The sequence below is a fragment of the Cyprinus carpio genome, chromosome A19, assembly GCF_018340385.1.
Source record: "Cyprinus carpio isolate SPL01 chromosome A19, ASM1834038v1, whole genome shotgun sequence".
Lineage (NCBI taxonomy): Eukaryota > Metazoa > Chordata > Actinopteri > Cypriniformes > Cyprinidae > Cyprinus > Cyprinus carpio.
In genome coordinates, this window is record NC_056590.1 from 20,112,561 (window position 1) to 20,133,344 (window position 20,784).

At 36.8% G+C, this 20,784-nt stretch overlaps 1 protein-coding gene across 2 annotated transcripts in view; it reads right to left on the reverse strand.

The window, feature by feature from the left end:
- The window catches only part of LOC109107572 (CUB and sushi domain-containing protein 2-like), a 273,002-nt gene that overhangs the window by 38,434 nt on the left and 213,784 nt on the right, over positions 1-20,784 (reverse strand). For both annotated transcript variants that reach the window (XM_042776949.1, XM_042776948.1), the window contains exons 36-46: positions 18,090-18,186; positions 16,970-17,074; positions 16,724-16,842; positions 15,501-15,570; positions 12,577-12,693; positions 11,821-12,030; positions 10,499-10,687; positions 7,568-7,745; positions 6,466-6,611; positions 5,736-5,816; positions 3,228-3,341 (exon numbers count right to left, since the gene is read on the reverse strand). In XM_042776949.1, the coding sequence (XP_042632883.1) occupies positions 3,228-3,341; positions 5,736-5,816; positions 6,466-6,611; positions 7,568-7,745; positions 10,499-10,687; positions 11,821-12,030; positions 12,577-12,693; positions 15,501-15,570; positions 16,724-16,842; positions 16,970-17,074; positions 18,090-18,186 (1,426 nt within the window). The remainder of the gene's footprint in view (positions 1-3,227; positions 3,342-5,735; positions 5,817-6,465; positions 6,612-7,567; positions 7,746-10,498; positions 10,688-11,820; positions 12,031-12,576; positions 12,694-15,500; positions 15,571-16,723; positions 16,843-16,969; positions 17,075-18,089; positions 18,187-20,784) is intronic.

Sequence of the window (20,784 nt, forward strand, 5' to 3'; positions counted from 1 at the left end):
CTTTGTGATTGGCTTGGGCCAGACAGCTTGAACCAGGGTTACCATTAACCAGGGTTGTTGAAATATACATAACAAATCAGGAAGGGGGAAAAACAACTAAATATCAAGCATCTTCTGCTCATCAGGCTAAATGTTGAGCATAGTGTTTCATCAGGCCATCATGTTCGTGTATATCTAATTATGTCTGTAGAAGACAAAGTTCTGGATAGGATTTCTTGTATCAGAGGAAGGTTGAAAGAAGTAAGGAGAGATATTTTATGGAATGATGTATTCAAAAAGAGCATGTGTATTTTTTTTTAGGTTTAGGTTTAAGTTAGGAAGGTTGGATGTTTTATGGAATGAGATGTATTCAAAAAGAGCATGTGTAGGGTGAGAGAGAGATGGGGAGAAGCTGTGATTTAATAGTTGGGTGCACCTGCAGCCTGGATATCCTCTGCATCTCAATGAGCTTTGCATTGCCTCAACCCATCACTGTCCTTCCTCTCTACTCTTTCATTCCCTCAGTTTTTCTCTCTGTATGCTTTGCTCACACTTGTTCTTCGGATAACAGAAAACAAAACTGTCCTTAAATTAAATTTTCAATAGATATTATATTAGGACATTTCCATAAAACTACATAATGTACAAACCATTATTATTCTTATTGCAAGTGAACATGCAATATTTAATTATATTTAATGTTTAATGTAGTCTTTTTTATTTAATGTAGAGTTTTTTTTCTGAAGATGAGAGCATATCACACAGCCTGTCCCTGTTGAAATTTGAACAAATTGGCTTGATCCTATCACATGAAAGAATTTATCAAAATACCATACAGTTTGACTGAATGCGCAGCCTTTGACATCAACAACAGGAAAGACTATGAAAGGTTAAAAATATTTTGTCCTTACTTTTGCCCCTTATGGTACAGTATAGCCATATGGCAACATTTTTTTTCAATACTGCAAAGTGCTCTATTAAAAAACACATTTGTACATTTCTCATACATCAGGATTTTTCATTGCACCTTTGATTAGATAATTAGATGTTGTTGCTTACAAAATAACTTTGTCTAATATAATTTTACAGAAAATATGATATGAAATATGAACATTTTACAGATAATATGAATGTTGCCATATGGTAATTTTGTACCACCAATTATAATGTCTGTTACATGGCTTCTGAAAAATGTAAACTATTTTCAATAGATAAGGAAAGAGTTACCAATTACCACTGAAGATGAAAACAATATGGCAATATGAATCAAACGCTTGGTCATTCTGAGTTTGCAATGTTTATATATGTGTGTATATATATATATATATATAAACATTGCAAATACAAATAGGCTGGTTGTTCACAATTTAATATTCATATTTTCATTGTCTTCCCTGTTGATCCTATCAGAACAGATCTGTCTCACTCAACAAATGACAGATATAAAGCATAAGATTGCTTTCTTCCTCCTCCTCCTGTCTCTCATTCTGTCTCGTTCCCTCTCTGGTGTTTGACGAGGCAGGCATACTTAATGTGACTGACAGACAGAGGCAGCACCCTGACCAAATGGAGCGGTGTCAGCTGGCTATGTTGGCCATTAGTATAAGGGGCTTTTCTTATAGCCGAAGCAATTATATGTCAACACCTAATTAATGTAAGTATGAATTACAAAGGTTCAGAGAGCCCACTGTTTCGGCCTGCTGTACTTTATAATACATATATATACACATATACATATATAGTACGTTCAGCCGGCTATGTCTGCTATAGGATACTTACCACGATGTGAATTTTGACATAATTTTTGTGTTCATTTAAACACGATACTTCAGAGAGAGCTTAATATTTGTGCACGTTCTATATGTGTGTGTGTATATATATATACACACAGTATATATAATGTGTCCTTCATCTTCACACTGTCTGAAACCCCGGTCTCTTTCAGTTCTCTGTGACATATGCTTATTCTGGAAATGATAAAGTTTGTCTATTTTTTTTTCTTTTCTACAGGCCTTAATCAATTTCAACCAAACAGCTGTACTGCAGTCCACAAATTGCTTTTCCAGTAAACAAACAGCCCAATTGCTTTTTATTTACATCACAGATGAGGCCAAACACAGGTTGGGATAGCTTATATATAGCTTATGTGTTTTGATATATAATGACGTCCAAAATGTGAGACCACAATGAAAATTTGGGATTCATAATACGATTTAAACTGGGAAACAAACAGTTTTAAACATTCTGTTTTGAACACTGAGTTGATTATATAATTTTAATGGCAAAAATTGTATTAAATAAGAAATAATACAAATTTGAAGCAGTTTCATAAGTGGTCTCAGACCTTTGAGCCTCAGTGTATACATAACGGTACATTAAAAAGCAGCCTTTCAGTCAGACCTGCTGTACACAGTGAAGACTAGTACAGAGAGCTCAGAGAGATAATTCTTCTACAATGAGTGTAGAGAGACAAACATAATGAGGAGGAACTGGGGGAGTTTATGGGAAATGCCATATCAAATTACATAAACGCAGCTGGAGGAAAGGTAGATGAGCGTTTAACATACTCATGGGGTTTGCTTGACAGGCTTTGAGGTATTTCATCCCATCTCTAAGCCAATAGCAATAATGAAGCTTCATATAGCACAGAACCAACCATCATGATCAACAGGCCAATCATGCATTGCAACACAGCAGGATTGGATGTTATAGTGTATAAACCGAAAGACTGGAGAGGGGAGAAGTCACTAACAATGTTTTAAAATGATTATGGTTAGTGAATAAGATATTCACAGATATTCACATCAAAGTACTACTGTATGGTACAACTGTTTAGTGAATGCACCCCAGTGAGTTTAATTTGTTTAAAGTGAACCATGGTTTAACCAAAAATGAAATGAAAATGTCTTCTGTTGGAAAAGCTCTCAGTGTTTTTTTGTTTGTTTGCAAATGGAGTCCAAACGAATCTATCATATGGATAAATACAGTTGAAATGTTCTTCAACATACCACATTCTCTGTTCCACATAAGAAAGAAAGGGTGATGTTTCAAGCAGATTTAGGTTTAGTGGTGGTTTGGCTGGTGGACCAGCATAATCATGTCAAAACCCAACCAAATTGGTCTTTATCATCAACCTGGTTGACCAAGAGTCTTAGTGGTTAAGCTAAAGAAAAATACCATACTGGGAACAAAACACTACATATGCTGGTGTCAAGCGGTCTTCTGCAAGTAAAAATATTATGACTTACTATCACATGAAGGTGGAGGTCCTTCAAACTCAAGATGAGTCCCCAGGCGACAGGTTTGAATGCTGTTCCCATTCAGATGATACCCTGGGAGACATCTGTAACGCACAATATCACCTGTGGAAAGAGAGGAAGTGAACAGATGACATATTCATTGCTTTATCAATTGTCTTTCAGATGCATGTCACCTTCTGAAATATTATGGAGAACATGGGATTTCTGAGGAGCTCGGAACAACAGGAGCAGCATCTGGCTTTTACTGCTGTTGCCTCACTCACGACTTGATGAAGGCCATGTCCCCTCACTGTCTCACTTAACGGCTGACAGTGACAATAAAAGAAGAAAGGGAGAAGGAAAGAGGCAAAGGGAGACTCAACGTGCCGGCGCTGCATTGCAGTGTAATTAAGGAAGCACCACACAGCATGGTTTACATTCATAACACCCATCGACTGCTACCTGAGGGCCGCTCACATCTTAGAAGCAAATCTTCCTGTTGCTACACAAACCCTCAGGCACTCTGTGACTCAGCTAAGAGGAACATAAACACCTATTGGTTTCATAATATAGGTTTTAACTCCGCTGAATTAATGGAACACAAGCTAGAGCAGAAAAAAAGATGCTTTGCATGCTTTGAAATACATGTATAGGAATGTGTTTGTGGCTGTGAGAGCATGCGTTCATGGCCATCTGAACACAGCAGCCTTTGTTCAATCACTGAATTAAGCAAACTAATTGGATGTGTTAGATAATCAGTGATCAAAACAGTGATTCACTGCAGGCTAGTGCCAAAGACCATGACTGCTTTAACCCCGACGGAGGCTCTACAAACACGCTCCATTCAGAGAGGTCAAACAACCCTATACTGTAACTACCCATTTAGAACAATTAATATGAATGAATGCATTTTTCCCCCCTTGGCAGAAAAGCAGTGCATTGATTTAACATTGGATTTCAAAGGCAACAGAGGACCAGTGAGTTCAGGATTGCATTATTATTTGTATGTGATTTTCTGTTATTGACAATCAGTGTGTGTCCTTTGCACAAAAATCAACAATTAACTTTCAAGTACACAGTACATAATTTCCTGTAATTGTGATTGCTATTTAAGTAGCACAAACTACATTTATGCTGCCTATGTACATTAAAAAGTAGTATTTAGGAAATATTAGGGCAGGTAAATTTTCTAACTTCACCTGCTATTGGAATGTGTCACAAAAAAAGATTATATACAATATAAAAATGTATACTTAAAGGGTTAGTTTACCCAAAAATGAAAATTAGCCTTTGTTTTACTCACCCTCAAAACATCCTAGGTGTATGTGACTTTCTTCTTTCAAACGAATCCAATCCGAGTTATATTAAAAATTGTCCTGGCCCATCCAATAGTTTTATTTGGGTTTATTGTTTGTTGGTTGTCAAATGTGAGTTATATTTGAAATTGTGTTGGCGCATCCGTAATAAAACATCCCTCACATAGCTCCAGGGGGTGAATAAAGGCCTCCTGTAGCGAATCCATGTGTTTTTGTAAGATAAATATCCATAGTTCAAATCTAATAAACACTTTTTTCTCACTTTTTTTCTCTGACTGTCGTACGCAGAAGCCATTCCAACGGATGATGTAAGATGTTGGCGTTGTGTGTTTAGTGACGTACTCGGATACAAAACAAAATGCCAGTCACAAATTAGAAGCACAAAACAAGGATTTGTAAAGAAAAATGTTGGAGGATTTCGATATAATCCAAGAGGAGACTGGTTTTCGTTTGCTAAAGAAAGGAAACTGTTTCCTTTGCTCCTGCAAGATGCATATGTCCTACATCATCCTCCTGAACATCTTCCGCGTACCACAGTCAGCAGAAGTGAAAAAAAAGTGTTTATTACATTTGAAATATAGCAACTGCATGGATTTGCTACAGGAGGCCTTTATTTCCTCCCTGGAGCCATGTGAGGGACGTTTTTCACGTGTTCTTACCCCCATTGAAAGGTTTGGAGGGGCCAGGATAATTTTTAATATAACTCTGATTGGATTTGTCTGAAAGAAGAAAGTCACATACACCTAGGATGCTTTGAGGGTGAGTAAAACACAGGATAATTTTCATTTTTGGGTGAACTAACCCTTTAATATATAATATAGTTTCAGTTTGGTCCCACCCCCCACCCACTATTTTGTGTTTGCACAAAATGTAAACTGTATAAATGTAAAATGTGGCAATGAGTCAGCATATCAGCACGGCCCTATGGGACTGGTAGCCATGACATCTTAGCGGTTTTCTCTCCTCAAAGTGAGTTCTCGAGGGGTGTTAGTGGTGGGGGGGGAGGTGTGTGTGTGGCTGGCTCTGCTATTCTGGGAACATTATTAATGAGAGCCGCTCAAGCCTGAAAATGAACTGGCAGCCTGCGTCTCTGCTCAAAATGTTCCACTTATACTGGGCCAGGCCGAGCCCACCAACACAAATGCACACAAGCAGACATACAAATCAGATTGTAAATTATGTAAAATCAATACAAACTCACCTATCTTAAATTCTTTACTGGCCATCAGAATTTCTGCGTTAGGAATGATAGGAGGTGGCAAACAAAACTGAAGTCTATAGGCTAGAAGAGAGAGAGAGAGAAACAAAGAAGTCAGACATGTCATATTGCCCTGTTGCATTCATTGTAAAGGTAAAGAACAGTTCTACACGAAACAAAGTGGAATTATTGGGACGTCAGAGTTCATTGGTTCAGTGGGTTCAGGGTTTATCTAAATAGCTAATGGCTAACAGTTCCATTAGCCCCTACATTTAGATCCAAAGAGAATTTTCCAACATCGAAAGCCATTTAAAGTAATCATGTCAATTCAAAGGATTAAAAAACCTGTGTTTGGCTTTAAGCACCCATGCAGTGTTACTGTACTCAAGTCTATATTTTTAAGCTCTTGGTCTTGTCATTAACTCAGGTGCATTTGACTGGGACTCGAGATCGAGTCTGGTCTAGAGTACTACAACACTGAGGATATATTTCATGGTCTTATTCATTCAGACCCTCTTCAGGTCTCTGTCTTGACACTGACTCTACCCTCTTTTGGTTTCAATCTTGAATCTGACTCAACCAACTCAGGTCTTGGACTCAAATGAGCTGGTCTCAACTACAACTCTTTAATACTTGGTCAATCACAAATTTCCATGGAGTCCTGCCTCAATTAAGCAACTGCTATTTAGATGTATTGGAATGCAAATGGTAGCTTTTTCTTAAGACTAGTTACCTTGGTAGTTGATTTTGAACAGTCCACCTTTCTCAGAATTGCTTCGGAAACGTATCAGAACTTGATTAGATGTGCTGCTTGGTGGGTTGTTGGGCTCTCCTTCAGTAAACACCCCAAGTTTGCGAGCTGTTTCCTGTGGTCCATCCCTGTTTAAGATGGAACATTAAAACTCAAAGAGTAAAACCCACTAACATTGCATGCTCAGTGCTACAGGAGAACACTACATGCCTTGATGCCTAAAAGTGCACAGTGAGTCAGATCCCACACATATTGATCACCCAGCTGATTTGAGAGGAGTTTCTCTGCATATTGATTACTTTACTGATTCTAGCCATACTGATTACTTTTCTGATTTCAAAGACTCTTCTCACACTCACTTAAGGAGTGCACTACGTTCTCTCATGCTCAGTTCAGACTCAGCCTGGGAGTCAAGACATTGTAAAAGCAAAGCCACCATCTACAAGAACATTACCTAGGGCATACCTCTTTGCAGTCCTCTGATGGGGAGGGATTAACTTGGCACCAACCTAATTCCATTTTTAACCATGACCATACAGCTTTAAAACCATCTGTTTGTGGCCGCCTAAGATGGTGCTACAGATTACGTCCTATCATGTGCATTCAGAAAAGCATCTGGCTGGCTAAAGGGAGTGCTGGCTCACTGAAGTGAGGCCAAGCTGTCTTGATGGAGCTTTTCTTGGCTGTTCTGGTTACAGTGTACCTCTACTTTGACTTGAAGTGGATTAACCCTGCATGTAATAGAGTATATCAGAGTAGGAAACCCTAGGTTCAGAAAGATCGATACTTCCTCAGTTAATCCAAACAGAAATTTGCAGTCTCAAGAGAGGCAATGAATTTCGAGAAGATGTGTGCTTAGTCTGCAACTTTTGGCCTAACAAGTTTTAGGGGGAACCCTTGACAGAGTTCAAAGTCCTACCTGTACATAAAGGCCCCAAGCGACTCAATAAAGAGGCTCATTAATTAATCATCACTCTGAGTGCGCTATAAATATGTTCTCTCCCAGAAAAGAGAGTGACAGAGAGAGAAGGAGAAGCTGAGAAGGTGTAGAAGAATTATCGCAATAGGAAGTTTGACAGCTCACCAGACTGTGATGAAATCTTGGGGGCCATGGACTTGCAGAAGGGTGAAATTAAGACAGATGCCCAGGCCGTGTGCCACCGTAATCAGCCAGCTGCAGTCCGCAGAAGTGGGGTAATCCTCTGGGTAACCAGGGGAGAAGATAGTGCCATTGTCTGATGTAATGTTACCTCCGCAGGGCACTAGAAGGCAAAAATGAAAATCTAGATATGGAAAAACTCCCCAATAAACTGTTTGTGTAGCAACTAAAGATTAAAGAAACACCATCGCAGAAAGCAGCCTTGCACAGAAATTTGTTACAGCAAGATAGTGGAGAAAGCAGGAATCAGAACAGGGGCAGGGCGACACGGGTGAAAATCCCCGCTGGGTTCTAAAACACCACTCAGTCGTTCCCAGTAGTTCATTTTCCATGTCTGACTCCACTTTAGAAATCCCTCTTGCAGCAGTGCTTTGCATTTATATAGTCATGCCCATGTTTCCAATGATTCAAATGAGCCCCAGACATATGAAATCAAATCCCCTTCCTGTCCCTGCTGATCCCATGCTGCTGCTGCCCCAAGTTGGATGGGAAATAATCAATGTGATCCGGCTGGCGAAATAAAGATAGGCCCACAACTTGTACGCACACATTCGGACTGTCGTAATACACTCCCGCTCTGACTGTAGTCTCAGCAGTTTCTTGCACCGTCAATGTCTCACCATCCCCACAGCCCCCCACTCATTCCCGCCCTCTCAATCCTTCTACAATTCTTCCTGCAATCTTTCCTGCTCTTTCATTTACACTCCTCTCCAGTGGAATACTGAGATGTGTGCCCATGTTAATCCTTTGTGCTGTGTGCTCTCTCTCACCACCTTACTTGCTAAATGAAGTATTGATCACAGCATTGATAAAAAAAAAAAAAAAAAAAAAAAAAAAAAAAAGAAAAGCCACGCTATCACGAAGAAATGCATGGTGATGCTATCGATTGGGTAAAAAAAGTTTAGTGGTGAGTGGGGATGGGAGAATGCGGGGATGTGGTGAACTAAAAAAGAGGAGAGAGCCATAGATGGAGGACAGGCCAAGTAGGCTGATATGAACAAGTGGAGCAGAGGAAGAGAAAATCGATCAGCTTTCTAACGCCTAGGAGAGTAAATCTATGTACATGACAGCCTGGGCATAAACTAATGGTGACAGCACGTGTAGATGATACCTAGAGCAGTAGGGGTGTGAAGTACTTATAATTAAAAAAATTACTTACAAATTATACTATACTTCTAGTAGTAACTGTACTATAATTCTATTAGTAAGAATTTGTACTTTACTTGAGTCCCTGATTCTACTTTAATGTAATTTAAAACAGGCAATGAAGTGAATTTCAGTGTAAAATTCGTAATTTGTGCATCTAAAGAGACATCTCATCACTCAACACAGCATAAAGTCTTTGACCTAAACTAAAGCAATGCACTATAGAGCTCTGTACTATTGATAAAGATAGACGAATATGAGTGAGCGCATGGTCAACGATCAGCCTATAAACAATTATATTCAAACCTCAAACAAATATACAGTCAAGCCTTGGCTGAATTTAACGTTTAAACCCATTATTGTATAGGGTTATTATATGGCACAATGATACAATTCTAAATAATCAGGATACTTGAAAATGTCCATTGTCTGTTGATTTTATCAGTATTAAAAGCTATTATAAAAAGATGCATTCATTTTAAATCTAGCTGTGACTTTGCAGCCCATCAAAAATGCAATTTACCTGATAACATCCACTAAAGCTGAAGAATATTGTTCTAAGGTACTTATGTAAATATTATATGAGGAGACTTTCAAGCAGCTGAGATGGTCTAAAAGAAAAAGAGTCACATCTTTCATCTTGACTGTTCATATTACACAGCATGGGGGTGTGATGCATCATTTCTATTCTTTCCTTTTTCACTCTCACACCAGAGCTCTCGATTACTACAAATTCAATTACGCATGGTGCAAGAGTGTTCTAACAAGGCCCAGGTTGATACTAAGATTTTCTTTGTGTGGGTTATTATAACACAAAGTGGATGAATAATGTGTGTTTCTATTTGCGGGTTCACCTGTGCAGCGATGCTGGGCAAAGCACTGGTGACTGAACAAGGCGACAAGGCTGCAAATGCTATGTCAGCCCCTTGAGTACCTCCCTGGAGCATCTTTATGTCCACACAAGCATTCAGCATCCCCTGTGCATATGTTACCTCATGACCCGCTGCATAATTAACTCATTGAATCAATAGAAAAATGAGCAAGAGAATGTGGGTCAAGGATGAACTCAATTAGTTTCCCATCATCCCCTTGGAGGAGATGTTAGAATGAAGCCACTGAGTCTGCAGGGAGGGTTTACAATAAAGAATTTACGTATGTGCAGTTGCGAATGTGGGTCAAGGATGAACTCAATGAGTGATGATGGGGAGAACAAAGCTAATAATTAAACATACATAATATAGTAGTTGCCAGTAATTAAGTAAATTATTTATGTATAGACTATTTTATTGTACTTTTTGTTATTTGTAGAGCTTGACAGCCCCTGGTCACAATTCATTTCCATCTTGGAGGAGATGTTAGAATGAAGCCACTGAGTCTGCAGGGAGGGTTTACAATAATGGATTTAGGTATGTATACAGGTTTGGAACGATGTAAGGGTGATTAAGCGATGTCCAAATTTTCATGTTCTGAACAAAACCTTTAAAACTAATATTTATTTTTAATGAGTGGGATTAATCACATTCCAGTGTGCACCTCAGATTATTTATACCTACAAAATATCAGCGCTTTACATGTCAATGTATAGTATATTAAATCTGATACATTACATTAAAAACTAGGTTGGTTACTAAATAAAAGCTTTCCTCTCATAATGCAAATAAGCATACCAGATGTTGACTGATGTGGGAGAGAAAATGGATGTGGTTATACCTTCACAGCGAGGAAACTGATGATCCCAGTTGCGCGTAGTGCCATGTTGACAGGTAAGAATGGAGTGTCCCATCAGCTGATACCCTGGATAGCACTCAAAAGAGATGGACTGACCCACATTATAACCAGCCCCAACCACCACACCATTGTGGAAGGGTTCAGGATCAGGACACTCTTGAAGTTCATAGGCTGGAAAATACATATTGATACATGAAAGACAGGGGGAAAAAAAAATCTGATTTATTTTTTCAAAGATATCAATGTTCATCAAAAAAAGAAAAAATACTCTGAGCTCCAAGCACCAATCTAAACCTAGATTCTGTGAATTTTACATGTAAACCATATGCATGGAATCAACTGATTGCTGTACCCCAACAAAGCATTGGGATTTGATTCAAAGCAAATGTAATCAAAGCACCGACAACTTTTCTCTCAGACATGCAGGTCTGAAATCCATGGCAATGCAACCAAGTGATCAATGTTCACTGCAGGCAGTGAAAGCACCAGAACACATAAACATCACCACATTTTGTCTAGATGGGTCAAGATTATTGCGTTTTCAGTCTATTTTTTTGCGTGTCTTTCAATTCATTTTGAAGAAAACATTTTAAATAAACAAAAAAATCATATGCTTTTTATTTCTTTTTATTAGTTCTGTCTGAGTCTGGAGCCATTATAACAACTTTTAATTATTATTATTATTATTATATAATGTGCTAACTTGCCCATCTAGACACAAAAGAAAATGTGCTGAAGCTTTCAGACTGAATGACCACAACTAAAGAAATTAATTTCTGTGGATCAGAGCATCTTACAAAGCTCTGCAAAAGGGAATACTGCCAGATATAATGCTTGATTTAAATGCTAATGTACACATATTATGTAAATATTGATTTCACAAGCCATTTCAATACTGCAAATTGTCATTGCATTATAGTGTAAATTCTAATAGCTTTCACGGATCCAACCTAGAAAAGGCCATTTCTATGACACAATTTTAAATTCACTCATTGGACTCATATTCTACTTTGGATTCTGGCATCAGCAGCATTTTATGCCTGATGGATTTTATGCACAGCTTCACAGCGAATGGGTTATTACCGTGTTTACTCGTTATCTTGACTGATTGTCTTGGCAAGGTATTGAAAATTACATTCAAATTGAGGTTCCTGAGAAAACAAATGTGCAAAGGTGGAACTGCAACAACAATGCTAACTACAACAATATGTGGAGGCTTTTTTTTAGTTAAATGGTTAAACTTGGTAAAAAAAAAAAAACTTTCAACTTTCACTTCGTTTTTTTTTTTTTTTTTGTTTCCTTACCCTGATAATCAAATCTGAAACCAGGCTTATTCTGAGAATGATCGCTATGGAAATATATAGTAGTCTCATGTGAAGTGGTTAGGAGAGATGGTGGTAAGTCCTGCCCACTGAATCTGCCAATCACTGTGCTGGTGTCAAAAGGTCCATTCCTAATTTCCAGCAAATCATGGTTGGCCTCAGTGGAAAAGTTCAAGAACTGCACATGAGCCCCTGTTTGGATTAGAAAACAAAATGTGTTTAGTAAAATTAATATCCCAACCAGCTTGCTAACGACTATTTTCATATAGGCAATAACACCTTAGATTATGGAACACATATTAACCATTAATTAGAGTTTTCCCTCAATATACAGCTAATCTGTGTTCCCCAATCTAATGTGTTACCGCAATAGACATGCAGTAAAAAGATATGCTGATATTATTTTAATATTATATTTCAAGTCTGCAGCAAAATCAGACAACAATGGAATCAACAATTTAGCTTCTTTAACTTCAGTCACACTAAAATGTTATTCAGGCTAGTCCAGCTAATGTACATGCATATTCTATGCTAAAAATTAAATTAAAAAATGTAATTGTTATTAGTAACTAAAAGGTAGGAATTTGATATTACAGCTGCCATTTCGGGTAACTTCCAGTAATAAAGCAGTAAAATATCATGGTTAGCATTACCAGTTTTATCCAGTTCATCTCAAACTAGAACTCACTGCCATTACCAACAAAATCTTTCTATCTGTTCATTCTGCTGTGTCCTCACCGTAACCGACTGGCAAGTAAATCCTCCAGGTGCAGTCACTGTTGCTAGGGTAGTTTCCTGGGAAACCAGGGCTGAGGATGGTGCCTTCCATCTCTTCTCTGATTCCCCCACACTGAGCTGAAAAGAAAAATATTGGGGACAGTGTTAGAGACATTCATTTGTAGAAAACACACACCGTGGTGTAAACCAACCCTGCTGTGCTCACGGTTTAAGCACTTCTAAAGACCAATAAAAACAACGGAATAAACACAGCACAGAGCTGTCAGGCTATCATTAAGGAATGATATGAGGCGACCAACAGGCTATTTCCACTTCTTTTGATCGGTGGGAATATATGTATATATTTATGGCAGATGACTGAAAGTGAAAATTGCGGTCACTGACCTGAAGCCAGCAAGGCTTTTTTAGTTGTTAAATATAGATTGGGATGCAAAAGTTTAAGAGCACATTGAAAATCTGGTAACACTTTACAATACTGTTCTGTCATTAATGAATAACTACACAAGAACACATGTAACACAATATTAGCACTCTAGTAACTACTAGTAACTAACAATAAACTTTGATTAATGAATTAGTAAGTAATAGTGCTTAATCTAATGTGGTAGTTCACTATTAGTTAATCAGTAACTAATATTTTTTTTTTCCATACCACCCCAAGAACTAATAAGAACTACTGTAAACATGTTCAGAATATATGAATAATGCATAATGTAACTATTAATAATTAATTCTAAATTAATAATTAATTCCAAAGTGAAGGTTACGGTGACCCACTAGTAATAACACAAGTATTACACAATTATTCAGAAGGAATTACTAATTACTTAGATCAGTATTCTAAAGTGAATAACACGTTAACTCTCTAGTAATTACTGAAATCATATAAGCTTTTTAGGGTTGTGTAAGATTCTTGATCGTAATTCCTTTTGCTAGATTTGGTAACACTCGAGTCATTACTAGCGGGTTATTGTGATCTTCACTTTAGAATACTGATTATTAGTGCATTAGTCATTTGTTCCTATGTAGTTATTCATTAACCACAGAACAGTATTCTAAACTGTTATCTAAAATATAATTTATATGTGATACAGTATGTATCAAGTGATATATATGAGATGGATTTTAAATTTGTTATTTCTGCAACATTAAATATCTTTTGCTTTTAATGGAAGCAAGAAAATTTGAACTTTGCTTGTGAAAGAAAGTAAGATTCTTTTAGTTTGCCTCTAATAATAAATACATAAAATAAAAAATAAAAAATATATATATCCATTTGGAAAGACGTGTAAACATGCAATGTACTGTTATATCTACAGAAACCTGTGTGGGCTTCACGTCGATTGACGTTTCACGTTGCTTAGCAATGCCGTCTACCTTGTGCAGTGACCCTAAAAGCTTTGTGCCAAATAAAGAAATGTAACACATTAGCTTTTCAATTGACATCATAGGAAAAACAAGTCTTTCATTTATTAAAAAGGCCAATTCACTTCCCAAAGCTATCAAAGGCCACTCGAGCACCTCTGTAGCCTTCAATCTTCACATATCAATGAAAATGCATGCTCTATCCCCTCCTCCTTTTGAGGCTTTGAGTCTAAACTACTGATTGATTCAAATATCACTCTGATTAAAGCCTTGGCTTTGGACTAAAAGGGACCCTATGGATGTACCCTACAAAGTTTCAGATCCTGAATGGAGGGGTTAAAAATGTGCTCTGTGCCTTTGAAAAAGCAGCAGGAATCAGGAATCAGGAAACTGCTGATGACCGTCCAAGCCATGAATCATTCAAGAGCTCCGCCAATCACAGCAGGAGATAGAACTAATAGGACACTGTTAGGTTTTTCTCAAGAAACGTGATGCTATTATCTTGATCATATGAGCCCTGCTTCTTTCACTGCATTAGGTAATGTTACGTTGAGACATATGTGGTGTCTATGCATCGCTCTTTCTCTTTCTTGCTCTCTCTCTCTCTATTAACAAACCAAATGGCATTTTTTAAAGAAAGATGGCACATTTTTTATAGAAAGATGGCACAAGTGCACTTGTCAGATGTTATTTTTATTATTTACAGTCTGTGTATCTTTTGGTCATTTGATTTTCTACTTAAAAAGACAGAGAAATGAAAACACCCCTGTCATCCCTTCTGTACTGCACCGATATGAAAATTTAGCTGGATTTTTTATATTTTTGTTTATGGGGAAAAAATTAGATTATGCTTTAATATTTTATTTTTTTTTTTTAATCTTGTAAGCGCCTCTAGCAAAGAATCTGCAAGATTAATCCGCTTCTCTCCTGTTGAAAATGAACTGTGCTCATGGTTGCCGTGTATCGGTGCAGTACAGAAGGAAAGAAAGGGGCGTTTCAGCGCTGCCCACACATTCAAAACAAATATTAAAGCATAATCTAATTTTTTACCCATGAACAAAAGTACGAAAAATCCCACTAAATTTTCATTTTCCTTTCTTAAACAAATCGAAAAACGAAAATCAGTCCATTTCTTATTTCTCTTTATCTCTTTTTAAGAAGAAAATCAAATGACCAAAAGATACACGGACCATTCTGTTTCGTTTTTTCCGTCATGGTTAAAAAACGAAAAACGATTGGTGGAATAAGTATAAGGTTGGTTTTAGTTTGATAAAAGCGGATAATGGAAACATTAAAACTGAAAGTTTTTTCTGTGTTAGTTCTGTGGAATAATTTATTTTAATTCATTTGATAATTGGTTACCTAATGCAGTGAGATTCATACATTTTTAAATGTAGCTTAAGTGCCCGAGTAGTTTTTGGGGCTGCTGTATACACGGACACAAGACCCCGTGTAGTTCTTTACCATTCGGGACTCTGTAGAGGATCTGAACTCATAAATCTGTAGAAGCCAGGATTTAGAAAAGAAATAAATGAATAAAAGATGACAGAAGTTATTACCGATGCAGAGAGGAGGCGGATAGTTCCAGCGGCGCACAGGCCCTGGCATGCAAGAGATATGGGAGACTCCCTGCAAAGATAAAAAATAAAAATACGTTTTTTTGTTGTTGTTTGTTTGTTTTCAGACTTTCCTTCATTCATTCAGTATTCACATTGGACACATTCTTACCATCAAGTTCCACCCCCCCTAAAAATTTTGCCTTTCTTAAGCCAAATTCTGAAGCTCATCATCCTTTCTTGTTTTAAGTCTGCATCTAGTCTGAGCGAGTCAATGCTACCCTAATCGCAGACTTAAACTAATATCAAACTGTCTCAAAATAGCTGTCAGGTTTGCACCCTGTCTCGAGCAGCAGTGACAATCAGGCAGTCCGAAATAGTAACTGATTATATGTAAAATACTTATAATTAGATTATATTATGATTATATTACATTTCAAATACTCAATCAAATTGCAGTTACTTTTTTATTCATTACATAATTACTCGATATGCACAAAATGGAAATACATTTTTCATAAGTTATTGTATTGTATTGTATTGTATAATATTTCAGCTTTTTCAGGTCATCAAAAAGTAGTCAGATTATTAAACCAAAAATATGTAATGTAACAGATTACGTAACTAACTACAAATTTCAACATGTACTGTAATTTGCATTCAGTAATAGACTACTATTTGTAAGTAATCTACCCAGCACCACCAACAGGTAATAAAAAAGTAAAAGAGCAGATGATCAATATAGAGCCAGGCATCACCAAAATCATTAAACTGTCGCTGCCCCATCTCTCCAACCATCATTTTATCCCAAAAAACTGACTGCAAGGTCTTTTGAACACATGACCTTGGCATTACTACTAGTACATAACTGTCGACGGTCTACGGAGAAAAATAAATAAGTTTCCCAGGAGAAAATATTTTGCTGTTGATGTAAAATGTTCAACTCTACACTAGTTTTGTGAAAAATCATTTATTTTCCATACAAGCTTTACAAATTAGGTAGGTGCCAACATGGCCAGGTTGCATAACATGCTCTCAAATCAAGGCTAATCATGGTTTCCTCTGACCACACTGTTTTGAACAGTGAAGTATTTGCTACAAGAGCGTTTTATGGACATTTTTGGAATTGTGTTGGGATGCCTCTTGATGTAACATATGTGTCCTAAAACAACCATTGCTGCACTGTGTCCACGGTTTTATGCAACTTTTGGCAAGTTCAGTCTCACCTGCAGAGTATATCCAGGGTCACACTGGAAAGACACCACACTGTTCATCTGTAGTCTCTCGCCCACTTTGAAGCCATTCATGGGTACTACTGGTTCAGGACAGCTAGTGAGGGACACAGCTGTGAGACAAAACAACAAAACATGAGAAATAAAGAGAGGAATTAAGTTGAATGCAAAAGCTTGTTGAGTTTTTAGAGATGTGTGTGTAGTCCAGATGCACAAGACTCAGAAAAAATATTGTCCTACTCTTGTACTCCAGACGGAAACCAGCTGCAGAGACACTGATGTCTGAGAAGAAGTGCAGGTAGAGCTGGTTGGAGGTGCTGTTTAGGAGGGCTGGAACTGTTGTGCCTGTGGAATACCAAAGCTGTTAGCATATTGTTTGTGATTTTGTTGTTTAATAGTGTTGTTGTTTTTTTTTGTACAAAACATCTTCTTTTTCAATATCAAGTTCTTTTTTGAACGTTGTACACTTCACATTGTTATTGTTAACTAAAACTAAAATAATTAAAATTGGTTTTGTTAAAGCTGAAAATAAAGCTGAAATAAAATGTAAGATTGAAAACCTTGGCTAAATATTACATTTAAAAGTAAAAAGAAAAAAAGGCATGGGAATGTGGCAAGCAATTTAAGATATTTATGGAATAATGTGGAGGTTTTATATTATTCTGCATGCAATATTTTATATCATGCATATCTTATATGAGATGGGATTAAAGCAAATTTGCAAACCAAACATGCATTTATTTTCACTTGGCAAGTACACAGACATTTCTGAAATACAAAATAACTGCCTGCATATCAAGTTTTATGATGTCTTTGGATTTACATTGTGTTCTGCACTATTGCATGAAAAGTCAAGTAAAATACAATACAAATACACTTAGTTGTTTTTCCTTAAGCATTCATTTCTAAAAGTCCAACGCAGATGAGAATCGTTAAGCATGCATTCGTCTGAAGTTTATACAGCTCTTTTAGTCATGTGGCTCAGTGTGTGTGGATATGATTGGCTCACTTGTCTTCACTGTCATTCATTTATCTCTCTCAAGGGCAATTGTAACATTTGTGCCTGTTCTTTGTGCCAATATAAGCAAAAATGCCACCTTCCCTACTGTGTAAGTAGCTTCCAATTCCCATAATGCACATAAATGCACACTGGCGACAATAAAGAATTGTTCTTATGATGTATAAACTGTTCCAAAAACATCATACATCATAAAGTGGTCTAAATATTGATGAAAAACTACATATCTGTGCAAGACAAACTGTGTTTCCTCTCAGACATCCACATAGGAATCTTCCAAGCAAAAAAAACAATATGTGTTTTATGTAATGAACTGAGTCATAGAAGTATTAGACAGCCCACCTGAGAAGCTCCCCAGCATGGTGTCAGTGTTGTCACCCCCATCAAACACTTCAAGAGAGTCCCAGTTCTGCTCAGTCACAAAGCTAATCACCTGGATCTGAGAGAAACGAACAGAACAAAGGAAATAATACAGTAACCTCCTTCTTTCTGAGTATCAGTGGATTGCACTGAAGAAAAAAAAAAAAAAAAAAAACTTATAGGCACTTGGCTATCAGGCAGTATATGCTTTAAAGTTTGAGTTGCATGTATAATCTTGAAAAGCTACAAGAATGTGCCAAATAAATATATTTTAAAATGCCTGTTTGATGTGTTATATAACCCTTCAAATGTCATTTTCAAATGTGAGTCTTTTTTTTTTTTTTTTTTTTTTTGCATTTGTTGTATATGCTGTTCACACAATTTTTCCAAAGTTCAGCCCTGTAAATATTTTGGTAGACATTTATTTTTCCGCCCCAGCCTCAAACAAGCCTAGAAATTGGCTGGTCACAGTGGCATGACTGTGGCTATCGCTGGAAGATTGTCACATCTGATAGCCTTGCTGTCAAATGGCACATTTATTTGTGCTTGCTTCACACAGTGAATTGGAAATTTCATGAGAAGGAGGGGGTTAGTTCTATATCCAGGCTGTCATGAGCAGTCTGTCTGACACAAAATGAAAGCACACCATCAATCCACCCTATAGCATCAGTTGAGCGCTCTTCTGCACTTCTTTACTAAATTTAAAGATGAAACAAGTGTACATGGACTTGAAACTAAATTGTTCAGTGATGATATTTGTTCCTTTTTGGCTTGGCAGAAATTATTATTAATAATAATAATAATAATTACTTATTACCCATAAGTGCATACATATAATTTTGTTGGTATTTTTAGTCTTTTGGCAATAATTACTGCACAAGGATTTTATAAAAATTGGCATGAAAAGGTGAAAAAATAAATTACAGAAAAAAATCTAGTTAAGAAATAATCAAGGCATATTTCCCACACTGTTCACTAAATAAACTTGAACAATTTTTAAACTATTTAATTTATATGCATTGCTATCCAATTTAGCAATGCAGAGCTATAAACAGCAATATTTAACTATAAATATTTTTACATAAAATTTGAATGCATGAAAAATGCTATTCAAAAAATATTGCCAAGCCTAGCAAATAACAGAGCAGAAGAAACATATGCACAATAAGCTGTAGAGGAATCTCTCTTAAATCTCCCAATCTGCACTTCTTTCCTTTCATACCGCCGCCTCTTCATATCAGTCTCTCTTACTTTTGGTGATGCTGTAATCACTCCTGCATGGTTCCAATTCTCCTACAGCGAGAAGTATATGAATTGGGTTAAAGGCAATTAAGTAAGCGGTCCTGAACTCCTCCCATGATTCAGAGCTATATTTGATTACATTTGTATCCAACAGTTTGAGACAAGTCTGGAAAGATGGATGCAGATGCTACTTGGAAAAAAAAAAATCACTTGCATCCAACCGCCACTGCTCATCTTGCCTACTTTCTTCCTTTTATAGCTGCATTTAAAATTTTGACATTAATAAGAGATGAAGAAGACAGATATAAATATAAATAAATCTCAGTATTTAAATAAATTATGATATTCAATATAACTGACATTGTATTAAAGCCAAATTGTGGTGTTTCTGGTGTCCTAATAGGACTAAAACCTCTCTAATGAAAGGAATGAATATGTCTGTATGCATTTAATGAGAGCAGCAAATACATGTGACTCTGCTCAGGAGTTCCTCAGGGACCAGTCGTGGGCCCATTGCATATTGACTTCAATAGTCAGGTCTCATCAGGTCTTCTCCTGCAACAGAGTCTGTATTACAGCTTCAGCTGTATTAACCACAGGCAAAGGCTACAGGAATTAATTTTAGAACAGACATAATGAAAGATGCAATAATTTATACATTATTGCATTACTGATTGAAAATCATCCCTTAGAGAGAAGGCCACCCACAGTAGGTGGCAAATCATCTCAAAAATCTCTTTACAACCAGCTTGTGGAGGTGCCAAAAAGGTAACGCCTAAATACAGTTATGAAATATGTCTGGTCTAAATGATGGCTATAGAGATACTGTTCAAAATCTGAAGATCATAACTGTCTCCCCCCCGAGAATCTTAACTTTTATGGTCTGCACTGAAATGAAAAATTGATACGGTTAAAAAAATTACCGAGTTGAAGCATTGAAGACTTGTTAAACACTTTACTGTGACCGCATTTTAAAGTGTCAAAGAATATGTAGTGACACTCAGTCCAGTAAACACTGCACAGGAAGTGATAACGGCATTATTCAACTGAATTTACTCCTGAAAAATTCAGGCAGTTCTAGAAAAATCACAGAAACAGAGATAAGTGTGTTGAATCTTTGCATATTTTGATACTGCCTCTCTCCACCATAGTTTATTGCATCAGAACTGTCCATACAATTTCAAATCTTGCTTTTTTGTGTCAGTGTGGTGTTTCTTACAACTGATATGTTCCATGTCTTGCATTGTACATGTGCAATAAAAATGCAGTGTGTGCAATATATTTTTTTTTTAATTAATAAAAAAAATTAAATGGCAGTAAAGACATTAATAATGTTAAAAAGATTTCTATTTTTAAATTATCTGAATTCAGATTTCTATTTTTCATTTCAAATTTATATTTAAAAAAAATGAAAACACCTCCACACATTTTATTA